Source organism: Thunnus albacares, chromosome 18 (genome assembly GCF_914725855.1).
Source record: "Thunnus albacares chromosome 18, fThuAlb1.1, whole genome shotgun sequence".
Taxonomy (NCBI): domain Eukaryota; kingdom Metazoa; phylum Chordata; class Actinopteri; order Scombriformes; family Scombridae; genus Thunnus; species Thunnus albacares.
This window is the reverse complement of record NC_058123.1, coordinates 16,613,066-16,630,665: the sequence shown is the minus strand read 5'-3', so window position 1 is coordinate 16,630,665 and position 17,600 is coordinate 16,613,066. Positions and strand designations below refer to the sequence as shown.

At 36.3% G+C, this 17,600-nt stretch overlaps 1 protein-coding gene across 1 annotated transcript; it reads left to right on the top strand.

Annotated features, from left to right (window-relative positions):
* Positions 1–12,334: 12,334 nt before the first annotated feature.
* On the top strand, positions 12,335–17,562 carry LOC122968614 (prosaposin). The gene is made up of 10 exons (XM_044333973.1): positions 12,335–12,502; positions 12,625–12,671; positions 13,378–13,452; positions 15,520–15,648; positions 15,778–15,888; positions 16,004–16,084; positions 16,232–16,415; positions 16,738–16,796; positions 16,885–16,950; positions 17,053–17,562. Exons 1-9 carry the CDS (start codon positions 12,448–12,450, stop codon positions 16,927–16,929), a joined length of 786 nt encoding a protein of 261 aa, XP_044189908.1. The 5' UTR covers positions 12,335–12,447; the 3' UTR covers positions 16,930–16,950; positions 17,053–17,562.
* The last annotated feature ends 38 nt before the right edge of the window (positions 17,563–17,600 follow it).

Below are 17,600 nucleotides of genomic sequence, written 5' to 3'. Positions count from 1 at the left end.
AGGAGTTCAAAACAGTTGTGTATTAACTAAAGGTGTTAGTCACACAGGAACACAGGTAAATAAGTAATAGGTTGTGTGAGATATGGTTGCACAACAAGGAAAAGGAAAGCCAGATATACGGTTAAACACAAGTTTACCTTGAAAAAGTGTTTGGGTGTGGAGCCCTGTGTCTGAGGTATTTATATACAATGGTTTTTTCACAGTCATCACACAAAATGGTCATTGATAATAAAACAAGGAACCTGGAGGTTTGAGAAATGAGCCCTTGAAAGCCTGGCATTCAATAACTAACTGATTGTTACTGATAATGTGAACAACTTATTTGTGGGCCATTCTGTCATCATATAAGCCCAATACACTAAAAACCCTTAAATAACCTCTAAAAAACACCATTACAAATTAAATGACAGATTACGGCAAAGTGTTCGGGATTCTATTGTTAACTAGTTCAGACTACAGGATCTCATTGGGAATTTGATTTAATTATGACTCTTCTGACTGCAAAATTTGAATCAGGATCCTAAACACCCTGCAGATTGATCGGACATCCCACCTTGGCCATTGTTTAAACCTAGTGAGGTGTAAAAATTATTTAAAGAAAAGGGAAAGGTTGGGTGCACACTGAAATGTGCAAACTCCCCAAAAGTTCATTGATGCAATGTTTCGACCTCTGCCAATTTGTATGCTGTGTTTGTCCTGTACCTGAACCCACTATGTGCACACTATCCACCCTTTTGACTTCAAACTTATTTACAGACAAAATTTTAACTAAAATGGTTTAAAAGGAGACACAATTAAAAAGCTGAGGAACAAGTTGCACTAAAGTGAATACAAGTGATTGACAGTGAACATGATTCTTTGGTTTCTTCTCATGTTAAGGGAATTTTCATGCACCAGAAAGACTATTTTTAATTTCAGCAGTTTCAACATGAGATTTCAGTTTGTCTGCTTGCACAGGAGAGTTGCACTAACCGTGTCCAGTTCCTCTTTTGAAGGAAGTTCAAGAAGTAGAAATTTACAGCGATGGCTGAAACATTGTTGGTCAACTTCAGGATGTAGCAAGAAATCACATTTCACCAGTGAGATGGTTGGTGAGCGTCCGCTTTCTTGTGAACTTGTTGAGAAATTTGACTTTTACAATCAAGCAACAATTCTGTACAGACAGAAGCAGAAACATTGTATAATTAAAAACACGAACACCGGGTTTTAGCAGTGGCAATAAACAAATACTCCATTACAAGTCCTGCATGAAAAATCTTACTTAAGTAAAAGTACATAAGTATTAGCAGTAAACTATACTTAAAGTCTTAAAGTAAAAGTACTCATTTGGTCCCTCTGACTGATATATCATTATATATGACATTATTAGATTATTAATTACTGAGGCATCAGTGTGTAAGCAGCATGTTACTGTTGTAGCTGCTGGAGGTGGAGCTAGTTTGAGCTACTTTAGATACAGTTAGCTAGTTTAGCCCAGTGGCTGCCAACCTAGGGGTCAGGCCCCTCTAAAGGGTCACCAGATAAATCTGAGGGGTCATGAGATGATTAATGGGAGAGGAAAGAAGAAAAAACAAAATACTGATACATAAATCTGTTTTCAGTTTTTGGACTTTTTCTCTAATCTTTGATTTTTGGTGAAATATCGGATCACATGAACATTTATTGAAATGAAGGCATGTGAGAAGTTTAGAGGGAAAAACCACTATTTGGTGCAGCTGTTAACAACTCATAGACATCTGAAATGTGACTCCGACTACACACTGCTTTTTGTTAGACATCAAAACCTAAAAAGACCACTGGTTTCATCTTTAACAATGTGTTGTATTTTAAAAGCTTGTCCGTTGTGTCAAATCTTCATCTGAAAAGTAACTAAAGTTGTCAAATAAATGTGGTGGAGTAGAAAGTACAATATTTCCCTCTGAAATGTAGTGAAGTGGAAGTATATTCTCAAGTAAAGTACAAGTACCTCAAAATTGTATTTAAGTACAGTACTTGAGCAAAACTACCTAGTTACTCTCCACCACTATCATTTAGTGAGGCAGAGCGTCAACAATGCCTTATAGTGCTGTTGGTAATAAGAGTAATTCACCCGGTCCAGGAAGCAGAGGTGATGAGTCATTTGTGCCATTTATGACAACAATAACTTTGTATACAAGCCGGTTTAATGCAGACCTCACCTTTTCCATGAACACAATAAGGAAACTGTGAAATTCATAATGATGGCAATAAATTCAAGGCATCTTCGCCCAGACTGACACGAAAAGGAGTTTCCCACATGCAGGAAATTTAATACTACACCAAAATTGATGTGACTGTAATCAGTTTCATTTAGTCACTTTAATTAAACCCCATATAAAAGCTAGAAAAGAAGAGCAGGAGCTTGTGTCCATCCATGTACATCACTGAGGGCTTTATGCATAACATCAGTTCTGTCGCAAACATCCATGTATAAAAGAAACTTTCTGCTTCCTCATTTAACAGACATTTTGTCTGAGTTTGTCTCACCACAACGATCAAGATCAACAGATTTGAGCAAGAGCTGATGGCAGCTGTCTCAAACAGCCAGGAAATGTTTCATTTTCAAGATGGATATTAGGGCCTTTATAAGCCATTAAACAAACAGCATTACTTATTATGTTTGACTAATGTATAAGGTTATGTAGGTCACGTGTAGGTCATGTAGAGTCTTGCTAAACTAAAAGCCAGTTTGAGGAAACTGTGGTCATATCTTTCTTTCTGTTCTTCATCTGTATTTCCTTTTTTGACACAAATTCATAGGCCAAACGTGGAGACATGTGCACAGCCTTTACACTTCACATGCTTCATTAACTTACTTATTTTTTCTATAAACTACTAAATTACAGCAAATTAGCAAACGTATACATGTACCTCAACTTAAACTTCCTACAGCCCTTTAACCTCAGTGCTTCTAGGTTTCATTCCTAATTTGAGAGACATAATATCTGCGTGACAGGACATCTGACCATTAGATCTGAAGTTATTGGGTTCCTCTTCTCCTTCTCTACCTTTTTTTATGTAACTGAAAGTTGTGGGAAGACTTAATCCTTGACTGGTAGAGCTACACATATATTCATCTAGGCTCGTGGGATTTTTTTAACCCTTGATGAATGATGAACTGGTACAAGGTAAAGGATTGATTTAATAGCTTTTTACACACAAAATCCACTGAAATGTCAAGTGAATATTTCAAAAACAACTCAGGCTATCAGCAAATTATGTTCTGTAGTGTCTGTGTGGAGTTCCTATGTAGCTTCAATATTTGTGTGCATATCTAATGTAGCTATTTATATGTATAATTGGATTATTGCAACAACAAGCGTAGTACATGTACAAAAGGTATTATTGGACATACAGCAGACGTTTGTTGTGTATGTCTACAGCTTTGCATATTATACAGAATAAGTTTTCAAGTGTGTATCATTAGTGGGACATAATACAAGATGCATTTTGTCTTTTGTACAGATATTTTTCATCATAAAAAAATAGGAACTATTATTACTGAAGCCTTTTCATGGAAAGATTTTGCCTGGAATTAAGAGAAACACTTTTTTACTCATGACCTCTTCCCTGTTACAGTCATTAATAGAGCAGTTCAGTTCAGTTCAGTTTTATTAGACATATGTGGGTCATTTGTAGTCATACAAGGTCAAGGGTACAATCAAATGTGTTGGACAAGAAAACAGGTCAGCTCAGTAATACGAACACTAGTCGTATAAAATATAGAATATAAGATAAAAAATTAAATAAAGATGGGATGAGATATGAATAAAATATAACACTATATACAAAAAGAGATTTTATGTATGAATGTGAAAGTGACGAGTGTATACAACAGTATTGTGCATTGGGTATGTAGCAGCAGTTTCAGTAAGTTTATCCACGTCATACAACTGAACACGTTTACTAATGTGAAGTTACATTTTCACCTCTGGCCCTTTTAACATCTGGATGTCTGCTTTCCAGCATTGATTCAAATCAGTCACACAGAACAGAAGTTTGGTCGAAGCACAGAAACGTGTGTCGATTAGGTGGATAAACTCATGTAGTATAAAATTACTGTAAATAATGTATCATGTACAAAAATCAAGCCTCTTATGATGATTTATAATCGAGCAATTAAAATTCTAGACAGAAGACAATAAGATCATATCACTGTCATGTTCTTAAGAAATTAAATATGTTACGTTTTGATAATTTTATTAAATGTGCTAACCAGGCTCCTCATGTGCTCAGTGACATCATGGTATCTCTCTCTCAGGGTTGCAGTAACAAGAGGTGCGTCTACCGGGAATTGTAAGGTGCTCTCTCGTAAATCCTCACTTGGACAGGCGGCTTTTTCTGTCCTGGGGATCAGCGTGTGGAACTCCTTACCCATAGAACTCAAAATGGATCATGACTGGGATCATTTTAAACTCAAATTGATTGTAAAGAGGGATCATTGGTGTAGATGTAGTCGTGAATGATCTGGTGCTTGTTGTTCTATGAAATTGTTATTGTATCATTGTTTATGTTGTGCTGTTTTGTATGTATTTTCTTGTTGAGTTTTGTGTTTTGTGCTATGTGTTATGTGGCATTGGTTCATGCTATATGCTTGTCCCTGTACAAATAAACATTAAAAAACATACAAATAGGTAGTAATTTCTTTGTGGTGATTGGTGTCCACAGCTCAGTCAAAAACACTGCAGACAAAAGGCTTCAATGTCTCCATGTTCAACTGTAGGTGAATTACATTTTGCACAGAAGCACTTGTTATTCACCTGGAGAATATGAGCTAGCTGTGTAAAATTCGTAGCAGGGGGGAAGCAGCCATGTGCAAGATAAGCTATGAAAGAAAGACAAAGAAAAAGCACAAACATGTAAGGTGAGGAGGAAGAAACTGACAAAAACGTTGCAATGTGTCATGGAATCCCGCCCACTCTGTTGATATCTCCAGCCCAGACAAAATCCGCCCAGTACTCCAGATAAAAAAAAGCAAATGGGGGTCAATGTGCCATTCATTGAATGTTTTTTGTTTGGCTGTTGGGTGAAAACTGACAAAACAAACCACATCAAAACTCATGCAAGTCAATGGGGAAAAAGAGAAGAAAACACTAAGAAGGGAAAACAAGTGTGTATTTCCGGAAGTTGTATACAACAACACCTGTTGGTAAAAAAACAGTTCCACTCATTTGGCACCCTAGGCGACCGCCTATTTGACCAATGCCGCGGGCCGCCCCTGCTTCAACGGGTCTATTTTTATTTCCATATTATAAAAATAAAACGTGCATCATAAATGCTTATTAGGCAATGCAATTCTCTGTTGTAATGTTTAGTGTAAAACAGACACACTAAAGACTTTTGAATTAATGACACACATACTCTGCCATAAACTACTGGTCATAAAGATAAGCATGTGAAAACATGTCTGGGAAACCTTAAATCAAGATAAAAATAGCACCACTTGACACACACGTGAGGTTTTGTTTTTTTTACTGCACATTTACTGTTCAAGTCAACAACTACAATCTGACAGTATTCAACAAAACAAAACAAACAACACCGGAGGTTTATCTGTTTTCTAAAGAAAATAGTGCTAACGTAATTACATGATTTCTGTATTAACTATTGTTATACAGATAATGATTCAGTGGCTTTATTTGTATGATGGACTTTGTTATAATATGATTTTTGCTGAAACAAAAAAGAAGATTGTCCATATTTCTTATAACAAAATGGATTCCCTGATTGATTTCATACTTCGTAGCTCATTCACTAATGCCAGAACTGACTCTTAGACTTCAGGACTTACTTTAAAAGGGTCCCATTACAAACATTTCATTAATGGTTTATAACATACTATAATGTAGTTAAAAGCAAATATAAGGACATTTAAGTGTTAATTAATGACTGTAACCTGTCCTATGAAGACATTTTATATTATTACAAATGTATTATTTTGCCATTTATTATCTGTATATACATCAATCTCCACTTATGGGTGCCCACAGGAGGAGTTCTAGTTATTGACAAATACATTAATAAACACTTATATATTCTTACAATTTCATTATAGTGTGTTTTCCCCAGTTTCAATGTTTGTATACTGCTTATAAATGCTAAATAGGGGACTTAAAGTAAAGTGTTACAGAAACATGTTAATTTAGATGAGAAGTGTTTATTATACTCAAGAGAATAAAGTTGATGAATGAAAGAAAAGTGAAGAGGCAGCTTTGTTATTCTTAGACCCTCATCATGTGGGCCTCAAATGTAAAGTTTAGCCTGAGGGTGGCGCCAGAGAAAGCAGCCATTTTGTTACATATCAGAGACATACTAGATATATTCTGTACAGTACATTTAGGACATCTCAGATGCAGCTTATAAGGCATAGCTTTATATTGCTGGACTCTGTACAACTTTCTGCAATATAAGCTGCACTTTATACTTAACTTTGATCTCTGAGGCTGAATGTTAAGATGCTAAACTTAACATTCCCACTGTTAGCATAATAAATATATGTGAAGGCAAGACAAGTATTGAATATTAACATGCTGACATTGAGCATGTAACATCTGGCATGCTGGGATGCTAATGTTCAAATGCATTTACTAACGCTTCCATTTGAGACACTGATAATGTCCACAGAATTTTAATAATAATTATCAAACAATGTTCTGTTATGTCCTCAAGGAAATGGATAAAAAGCAATACAGTTTTCAAAATGTTAAGAGCTGTGTTGTCAAACAGATACTTTTAACAAGCTGGTTTAATAACCCGCATCTGTGATTTGTTGACATTAAGAATAAACCTAAATTGTATGACTTAGGACTGCATTGGTAATGATTGTTCTTGTAAATATGCAGACAGGTTTTAAGTTCTACCACTGGCATCGGCGGGTGAAGATGAGATTAAACAAAAAGCTTTTGAGGAAATCATATCTTACAGACACAAAAGCAGAACAAGATCGACTGGGTAAGATTGACATTTGATTTGCCACCAGGCTTTCTAACAATTACTGGCAACACGTCAGTGATCATACCTGACATAAGTCTCTGTTATACTGATAGTAAAGACTGTTAGTATGAAAAAAAGCAGAAAAACAAGACCAAAAAATAATGTACATAGTAGAGTATAATAGTGAAATAAACAATGAAAATGTTAAAGCGATAACACAAGACTGTATCTTTAAGTGAGATAATGAAAGTATATTAATAGAGGCAGCAGAGGATAGTGCTTCAACATGAGCTACGGGACATGAATCAAGACACATGGTGAAATGTGCCAAAAGTTTGGTGAGCATTTCTATGGAAACCCAGCACTAATGGTAAATGATCTCTTGATGTATCACAAGATGTCTGTTATAAATGTCTGACCAGTTAATCTTAACACAACTAAACCTATTCTACAGTATAATGGCCAAACAAAGGCTTGTACTCTATAAATCATTAATTAAAATAATTTATTTGTATCCTTTTGGACAGCATGTTTAGTTCAAAGCACAATTTATTGTTATTATTTATTATTCATTGTATACTAGCTGCATATGATTATTCTAGATATCCTAGTAAGACGCTACAGAATCAACTTTTACACATTTACGTGTGTTCTCATAACAACATTTGTAAATATGATAAGATCTGTTTGATGTAAGGACATTGGATCTGATTGCTACACACACACACACACACACACACACACACACACACACACACACACACACAGACTTTCTTAACTTTCAAAACATTTTATAATTAAAGATGTGAAAACTGCTGCTGGATTTAAACCATGGATATCCCGGGGCCTTGTTTTCCTTCATGTTATTTGAAATTTGAAAATAATTTCAAAGGGAAGTGTATGTCTGTGTCCTGCACACTGGGCACAGTATGAGAGCAGGAGCAATAAAATGGAAGTTGCATTAAAATGAGATGGTACTGACCTACATCAGTGGGTGATTTATGAACGTTTCTGTAGACTCTGATTGGAGAAAGTGCTGCACATGAGAGTAGATACTGTGTATATATGTCAATGTGTAATTTGTCAAGTGCCCCTCAGGTTGGACTTCAACACCCGGAAAATGTATTTGGCTCATTAGTTTGCTTCAGGACAGAGATAAAACTTAGAAAAGGCACGTGACAATGCCAGGATATCAATACCGTGGCACACTTCCATCAGCCTTCCTGGATTAGAGATTGCACTCACGACCTTCCCAGATTTGGTGATATAGTTCAAGGGCTCAGTTCCAGTGCCATCCAGTTGCTTAATTAACCCAATCTGCAATGTCCACGTCACCGGGTTACACTAGGTTAACATCACAGCAGCTTAGTATCAGGAAGCCAAAACAAATAAACTCCAAACAACAGCAAACCAAATCCTGCCTTATTAAGTCTGCTCTCATTGACATAAATGGAGTGGACGAAATATAAAAAATATCTCTCAACATAATGTTATTTTATAATGTGAATGTGTGCCCTTTATATAAAACCTACACAGTATGTCTCAGCTGGAATGAACCAAACTATAGGATTTGATGAACGGACACTTTATTCATTGTATATAAATGTATAAATGCATCTGTGTACACATAAAACAAAATTGTTTACATTTTTTGTACTTTGATTCCAGACACTGATTATGAAACTTTGTAAACAACTAATATTAGCTTCCCCTTTGACCGCAAGATTAGAGAAATGTAAACAAATAGCTCCCTGTAACATACTGGAATGAGGTTTTTTTTTTTATTTCAACTTCTATTTTCCACTATGAGCTGAACTCAGTGTTCCCACCAGCAACTAATTAAAACTGGACAAGCCATGGATGCTGCCCATCTGTCTCACTCAGCCTGAATAGCTGTTTTGTGACATGACTGACTGAAATGTCAAAAATTGCACCTATGTAGCTAATACATACCTTTATTTCAGAGAAACCTCACAGCCTTCCTTGATATGCTCTGTGATGAGCTATCAGACCCTTTTGACAAAGTCTGCAAAACAAAGATGATACCAGTGGTTACTGGCGTGATCACTGCTTATCTGGTAAGTTGCAGGCTTTAATGTTTCCCAGTATAATATTCCTGAGTCCTGTTGTCTTTGCTTTCTGTATATTTCTGATTCTTTTGAGAGGTTTGTCCTCAACAAAGAAAGTGTTCGATCCCTCTCTTTGTAGAAATCACAGTCTCCCTGCAGATTCCTTCACTTCTGTCACTTGGTGTCTGAAGATGATCTATTGAAAGAGGTCAGTTAGCTAAAACTTGGAGGGAATATTTGATAAAAGGAATATTAACTGTGAAATTATAACATTTTTATCTCTTTGTGCTTAACTCCACCTGCCATTTCTGTCTGTCAAAAAAGGAGGACCCCACATGCCTATTCTTCGAACGTATTATCAAATGGATGGATCTGATTGAAGCAAATCACATTTTCGCAGTGAAGCAACACATTCGTGAGCACATGAACAAATAGTATCTCTTTGTCCTGCACACCCATACAGACACTTTACTTCCATCAGACAGCACTGTAGACTGTGTGTGTAAGATATGCAGGCTCACTATTATCTTTATTTTACATCCTGTTCTTCTGCAGGACATTCTGACTAAGTTACTGGATGAATTTTGTCAAAATAATCCCGACCATGCAACGTGTCAGGTATTGGACACCAAGGATCACAAGAAACTGGTGCATTTACTCTTGAAAAAAGCCATGCCAAGGATCACATGTATTGCTGTCTGAATGTGTTAGCTGCAGGAGGCACCTGTAGGTGAGTCTGATGATTTTCATGATCAATTGCATAAGAGATCAATTATTTTTTGACAAATTAATCGTTTAGTCTATTGAATGTCAGAAAATTGTGAAAAATTCCCCTTCACAATTTCCCAGTATTGAAGGTGGTGCAAATCCTCACATTTGAGAAGTTGGACTCAGTGAATGTGTGACATTTTTGGTAGAAAATTTATTTCAGTTATTAATCAATTATCAAAGTTGTTGTCAAGTCATTTTCTGTGACAACTATTGCACTACATGTGTGCAGTTATACAGATTTATTGCCCTCAAATGTGATGCAAGTATACATTAGTAGTTAGTATACATGTAATTTTTCAAGCAAAAATGGCAAAAAAAAAAATCAGATTCCAGCTTCTTAAATGTGTATATTTTCTGATTTTCTTAGTTTTCCTTGATAAAAAAAACCAATATCGTTCATTGAAGACTACTACTTTTTCAATTTATAGACCAAACGATTGATCGAGAAAATAATTATTAGTTGCAGCCCTGCTCTCAAGGTGGAAAATGTTAAGATAATGAAACACAAATTTAATAGATCATAAAACATATTATATCCATGCTCCTCTTTTCAGGGTCGGACTAAAAGTATGAGTCAACTTTGATGCCCAGATGGATGATCCAGGTCTTTCAACATCAAACTGCAAATATTTCTGTTAGTGCTCTACAAAGTGGCATCTTGCCTTGTAATTATTTCACAAGTTGGTACTGATTTAATATCTTACTGAATTTGTCATTTTGCATCATATATTTTGTCTACATTGAGTTGCTTAGCTTGACAAAATATTGTAGACAAAAAGATTATCTCAGGTAAAAGGAATGTTGAAAACATACTGTATGAACACATTAACTGTAACAAATAAACCTTTTAAACAACTATTCTGTGCACTTAGTCAGATTTTTTACTAACTATGATTATGAATTTAACTTCTTTTCTATACATGAATTATGCCAAACTCAATCTATGAACTTCTCAGACCATGATTTTAATCATTAGATGGATTTGAGGTGAATTCCTTTATACAAAAAGATGCACATTACTGATCATGTAAAGCTGTGTGTAGGTACGTCAATCTACATGACTGCTGTAATTCACCTGTTGTTCACACAAACACACACTGTAAGTAGTGAACTACTCTTGTGGTTTTATGTCAAGAAATGTAAATACCGCCTGAGGAAGTGATCATTTTTACAGCCTCTTTCTACTGTGACCAACTTCTGGCTTCATGTCCTCAGGACATTTTTTATCTTAACATTTTCTCATTCGTTACAAAATCCACTAAATCAGTTTAACTGTCGTGCCAATCATTGGCATTAAATCTAATTAATCAAGTATGGTTTAGAAAGGATAACTGACTGATACAAAGTAACACCAAACCTGGAAAGTCAGCCATTAGATTTTATCTTTAGACTTTATGCCTCTGACTTTTTTGGGGGTTTTATTCATACTTATGTATTTTGACCCAGTAAGTCTACAGATTTGCTCGCAGCTCTGTCAGGGTTTGAGCTAATGCTAACATGCTAACATCTGCTAATTAGCAGTAAACACAAAGTGCAGCTGAGGCTGATGGGAATGTCAGTATACCTTTGCAGGTATTTGGTCAAAGTATTACATTACTGCAGTTCATCCTGAGGGGGACGGCGATTTCTCAGCCAAATTTCATGGGAATCCATCCAATAATTGTTGAGACATTTCAGTCAAAACCATAAATGTCAACCTACTGATGGCACTAAAGGAGAACTCAAGTGATCACCAAAGTCTATCGGCTTCATCCTCTTGGGAACATGGATGTCTGTAAAAAATTTCATGACAATCAATCTGTTAGTTGAAGTAAAATGGTGGTGTGCTAAATGGGTAAACCTTAGGATGCACTTACTGTACTAATAACACTGCTTTTGAAGAAAAAGGGTTGAAATTTAGGAAGACGGGAGTCATGAGTATATAAAAGAAGTTTCTTGATGAGATGTGAGGTGGCACTTCATGTTTAGTCTATTTACTGATACAGTACAGTGGAAATTCTGGAAAATTGAGGGTGGTTTCAAAGCATAAGGATCACATGTCTCACTTGTGTTTCTCAAACTAAAACTGAGATTAGAAATCAGCCTGTGGTGCTGTGAAACATTTATTAGCTTCAATGTAGGCAATGAGTCGTGTAGATGTAGAGAATATAATTTTAAATAGTACTGGTAGAGAGAATATGGAGCCTTTTTCACTATAACACCAACTCTGATTGTATTTGATATTTAATTGATATAATTCAGTGAAGTGGATGATATTTACAGATAAACTGAAAAATATATCTCAGTATTCACAGCTAGAATGCACCAAACTATGGGATAACATGATATGACACAGTGCAATCATTGCATATTTTAAATATAACTACTGTACAGTACATCTGCAAACACATCTGAGTCTTTAAAATAAATGATGTCAAGTTTTTGTACCTCGGTGTGAGGAACTGAAAATGCAACTTGACTAATATTAGCATTTTGAGAGGCAGAGAAAAAAAAAAGTTCCGCTATGCTGCAAAACAAATCTTATCATACTGGCCTGAGTTGGGTGGGGGCTATAGGTGGCTGGAGGATCCTGTCAAATATAAGCTGCATTTTTCTGTTCCCGGCACAGATCTGAGGAGGGAAGGCAGTCAACTAAAAACCTGAGAATACGTAACTGATGATGGCCTCATTCCAGTTTGCATTACTTCTCTTCATTGGTCTCCAAGGCTGTGGTAAGACATTGGAAATATTATTAATAAGATGATGAATTCACTATTTGAAGCATATAAGAAAAATGTCAAATGATGCTACAAATTACAATAAGGATGATTAACGGCAAATAATTTCCCTGCAGCTCTGACTTTTAATATCAATGGTTTGGAAAATGATGCACTGAAAGCAGTAAGTGATGATTTTTGATTTTTTTTTATAACAGTCACTGTCTTTTGCATTCAAAACATGAAAAAAAGATAAATTGTGCATGTATCCTACAGAAACACAATGTATTAAACAACAAATATTATTTCTAGAAACAAACATAGGGGTATCACCCTAATTCCTGGGTTACTATTTTTTGTGTATATCAAGTACTACGATTGTAAAACAATGTGTTCTAAACGGCCTATTTTGGAAGTATAACAACAGTGTTATGTGATAATAATGGTGAGAGTGGAATGATGGTTCAGCACCATTATTCCACTCTTTAAGAAAACGTTGCAATTATTAAAATTAAAAGTGATGCAACAAACGTAAGGAAATAGTGTTGACCTCTTATAGAGAACTAAGATTTTCGTTTCTTCAAAATCAGGAAGTTGATCGTCTCTCGAATTCAACGTGACACAATGCCACTTTCAGGAAGATCAAAAATATACCTACTCTCATATGCTTTTTCTAATGTTTCAGTTTTGAGTCTAATTGAAATGACGCAGCTACTAATGAGATTCTTCTGAACATAACATGTTTTCAACCACAGAAATGATCGAGCATCATTCACAAATGTATCTCATGCACACATTAACTTAGATTATGAAGCCTGGCACATGTGCATGATAAAATCAGTTTAAGGAGCTGATTCAATTTCAGTACGTGACTCTGACTTTCTACTCAGACTGATGACGCCTGCCAGGACTGCACCAAAATATTTGAACTCCTTGCTGACCTGCTTTCCAATGCAGATCTCCAGGTGAGTACAATAGTTACCTGAGCAGCAAACACATTCCAGAGGATTATTTGCTCACTGATTGTTATATTGTCAATATCCACATTGACAAGTCAAGATTAAAATACACACTGTGCAATCTCAACGGCTTGCTAGTATTTGTCGATGAATAGTTTTCACTACTGTAAATACAAAAAAACCCACTTAAAGTTCCTGGAATTATTTTACACCTTTTATCAGCACATTCTACTCATTCAGAGATGTAAATCATTTGTAATCAGTCATGCATACATTGATATATATCACACTTGAATGCACATGCACAATAAAGGAAAGGTCCCTTTTTCTAGGTGGTACCACACACCACTTCCTATTTTCTATCTTGAACTAAAGTTGAAATGAAATTTACTGTAAGTTTCAGTTTCAGTCAGCTCACCTGACCTCAAAGATCTGCTTTTCTCTGAGCCCAATCTGGTCTTTGGGGAGTCCCATCGAGTCCAAAGAGAGAAAGCTTTAACTGGTTAATTTCTATGACCATGAGTAACTATTTTGAGTCACACATCATACAGGAAGACATTTCACCACTCTCTTTACGCTCCATTTTGGTGAAAACTGTGGGTTGGAATTGGGTAGCTGTGAACAGAAAAGAAAAAAATACATCAGTTCTGTAACATTTTATCTACACATCGATTACATTGAAACCATCAATTACAGGACATAAAGTGTAAATGTACTATGTATGGGGGGGAAAAAAATGACATTATAAAGGTAGAGCTGAAACAATTAGTCGATTGCCAGAAAATTACTCAGCAGCTATTTTGACAATCAAATAATTGTTTCAGTCACGTTTTAAGCAAAAATGACGTCGTTCTCTAGTTCCAGCTTCTCCTTTGTGAGGATTTGCTGCTTTTCTCTACTTTATGTCATTGTAAACATTGTAATCTTTGGGTTCTGCAGACCAGGTTTTTGTAGTCAGATAAAACCAGACATTTGAAGATATCATCTTGGACACTGTATTCTGAATTTTTGTAGACAAAACAATTTATTAAGAAAGTAATCTGCGGATTACTATATAATGAAAATAATCATTAGTTGCAGTAAATTATCAACTTAAAAGCATTTTTTTAAAAATTCAAAGTCTAAATCACTGTCAGATCTTGCTGTAAACAGTGTTCATGGCTACAGGGACCACTGGGGGTGGTTTTAGTTAAATAAATGATAATGATAAGACATTACGAATTAAATAATCATATGAACAAATATATAAATTAACCAATAAATTGTGGGCTTAACAAATTACCAAAAACCAACTCATAATCATGACGTTTTTTTTATTTTAGTAGTTGCAGTGCATTTCTACACTCAGCAAGCACTTTATTAGGAACACCTGTACAATCTAATGCAATACAACAGCTTCTGCTTTATGTTTATTATTGAGGTTGTAGTGGGTGCTGGTGGTTTACTGGACTCCATTATATTGAAAAGTGTCCCCCTCATGTATGTTAATGGGGTAAACACAAAGTAGAATTATCACAAGTGTAAAAGCTCGTATTATTAAATTTAATTTATGGCAGAGCTGTTGCAATTGAAATGGTCTTTTGCAAATGTCTGTTTTTACTTCATGTCATCAGTCATCGCCTTCTCATCTCTCAGTCAATCAAGCTCAACAACTTCAGCCAGCTAACACCTGTTGATAAGTCTACAAAGCCTTGGATTTTTTATTTTGCATTAAAGTAGCTTTTAAAATTCAGTTACCTCAGCAGCTTTGTGAGTCTACAGATGCCCCTCAGTAAGAGAAAGACACAACTCTGTGAAGAGCAAGAGGAGTTTTCTCTTTGGCTTCTCTGGTTTAAAGGCACTAGACAGATACCCGTCAGATGGCGAGCTCAAAGATGACATGTAATTGACATTGTTTGTCCACTATCTTGCCTACTGTCTGTTTGACTTGATTGTAGTTGGCAGAGAGGACGATTTTGTCAACAATCATACTCTTGCTCAGTGTTTAGATTTAAGTAGTGGTTCTTACACCAACTCATCCATAACAGGTCCACTGTCCTGAAGACCAACATTAAAGACCTCCTTTTATTCCAGAAAAAGATCATGGATGGCATCGAAAATCTGTGTGACCACCTGCCCGGGCCAGCCAGTACTGCCAAACTCTGTAAAGAAGAGGTGGAGAAGATGCTTCCAGTGGCCATCACCTTCATCACTGGTGCTGTAGTAAGTTGCAGGCAACAATAATATCAGGAGTAAAATAATAATGATGTGTCCTTCACTCTTTGCTGTCTGTGTACACCGCATTTCTGATGCTAGTAAGAGACTTAACACATAATCTCTCTTTCGCTGTAGAAACCAGCAGAGATCTGCAAAATCCTTGGGCTCTGTGGTTCCTGTGAAAAGCAGAAAATGCTCAGCTATTTTGTCAACGAGGCCCTTCAGGCTGCTATGACAAACCAAAATGTCAGTTAAGTACAGCCAAGAGGGACACATAAGAAATTTTAAATGGGAATATGCCCCAATTTTATCTCTCAGTGCTTAACACTCTCCCACTCTTGTGTTTAATTTTGTCAATCAGGCGCTGCCCACATCACAATGCTCCTTCTGCATTTTTCTTGTCAAGACTTTGGAGGACTTGCTGCCTAAACAAAGGACTGAGGTGAGTCACACAGCAGCAAAGGAACATGTACACGTGAACAAACACAGTATCTCTTTGTAACGCACACCCACGCAGACACCTAAATGCCACCAGACAGCACTGCCGACTTTGTGGACAACTCTTGTTTTACATCCTGCTCTTCTGCAGGGCGCTGTGATCAAGCTGCTGGAGGAGATTTGTCATATCGTGCCCTCCTCCTACCGAGCTCAGTGCGAGTCTGTCATCGGCAAGTTTAGCAAAATGGTGCTAGACGCCATCTTGGGCTACGCCACCCCTCAGTCCATCTGCGCTCTCATCCACCTGTGTAAAGGGCAGGAGACGCCACTTGTAGGTCAGTTGACACAAGTGCCTCTCCTTCAAAAGATCGTGAAAAAAGTCAACACATTTTCTAACAGCCCAGTGTTACATTTACAAATTACTCGTTGCAGCACAGGTGTAACTGATAACATGAATAACAGCTCTGCTCCACTTGTAGGCCGTGCCAGTGAGCACATTTTTACATTTTCTAGAAGCCAGAACCAGCAAATGTTTACTTGATAAAGGATAAATTAATCAACTTCTTGCATGTATGTAATCAAGACAGAGATCAGACATGAATGGGACACCGTTCTGTCATTTAAACTTTCATTTCAATGTCTTTCTCTCTCTCTCAGACCCGTGCACCTTGACGACATACAGGTGCAGTGACTTCAAGACTGCTGTCAAATGTGGAGTAAGTAAACAGCTATTAAGTTATAAAGTTGTTCAGCTTATGAATGCTCAGCAGTGATCTCATTTCTACGTACGTCTACTCTATGCAGACTGTGTTCTACTGTCAGAGATTCGCCTGGAAGCCCCTCAACTAAAACACGCTCTAACGTGTTAAGGTAGATGGAATTTTGTGTAACAATTTTGTGAAAATTGAAATAAATTAAATTAAACATAAACATTCAGTCCCATATAAAATATCTACAAATTCCTCTTTTCAGGATGGGACTGAAAATGTGAGTCAACTTCAGCGTCCCCGCGGATACCCCGGTCTTACAACATTAACCCGCAAATATTTCTCTTAACTGTTTGATTCCTTGTGGCTTCCTGTTTGATAGTGCTTATTTCCCCAAAGTTTTTTTTTTTTCCCTTTCAGATACTGATTTAATATTTTACTCTACTTTTTGATTTTTGCATTGGATATATTGTTTGCACTGAAATGAAGGAAAGCAAGGCTTAGCTTGACAAAATATTACAGACAAAAGGATTATTTGAACTTTGAAGATATGAAAGCTTGGTTCAAAAGGTCAAATGCTTAGTATAAGTAAAAAGAAAAAGAGTTTCACAATAATTCTGTGTCCTTGATTTTTTGTACTAACCCCTATTCTGTACATAAAGATTTGATGACTGTTGGCTTTAGATGAAGTTTCTTTCACACATTCAGATGACCTCTGGAGATTTTCTGAATGAATGTTAAATGAAATGAGCATTAAATTGGCTGCGAAACATCACTGGATCTGAGTGGTCCTCTCACTTTAAAGTAGCACTA

Coding starts and splice junctions, on each gene's coding strand:
- LOC122968614 (XM_044333973.1), top strand. CDS start 12,448: ATGATGGCCTCATTCCAGTTTGCATTACTTCTCTTCATTGGTCTCCAA. Junction 12,503..12,624: donor CATTGGTCTCCAAGGCTGTG/GTAAGACATTGG, acceptor ATTTCCCTGCAG/CTCTGACTTTTAATATCAAT. Junction 12,672..13,377: donor AAAATGATGCACTGAAAGCA/GTAAGTGATGAT, acceptor CTTTCTACTCAG/ACTGATGACGCCTGCCAGGA.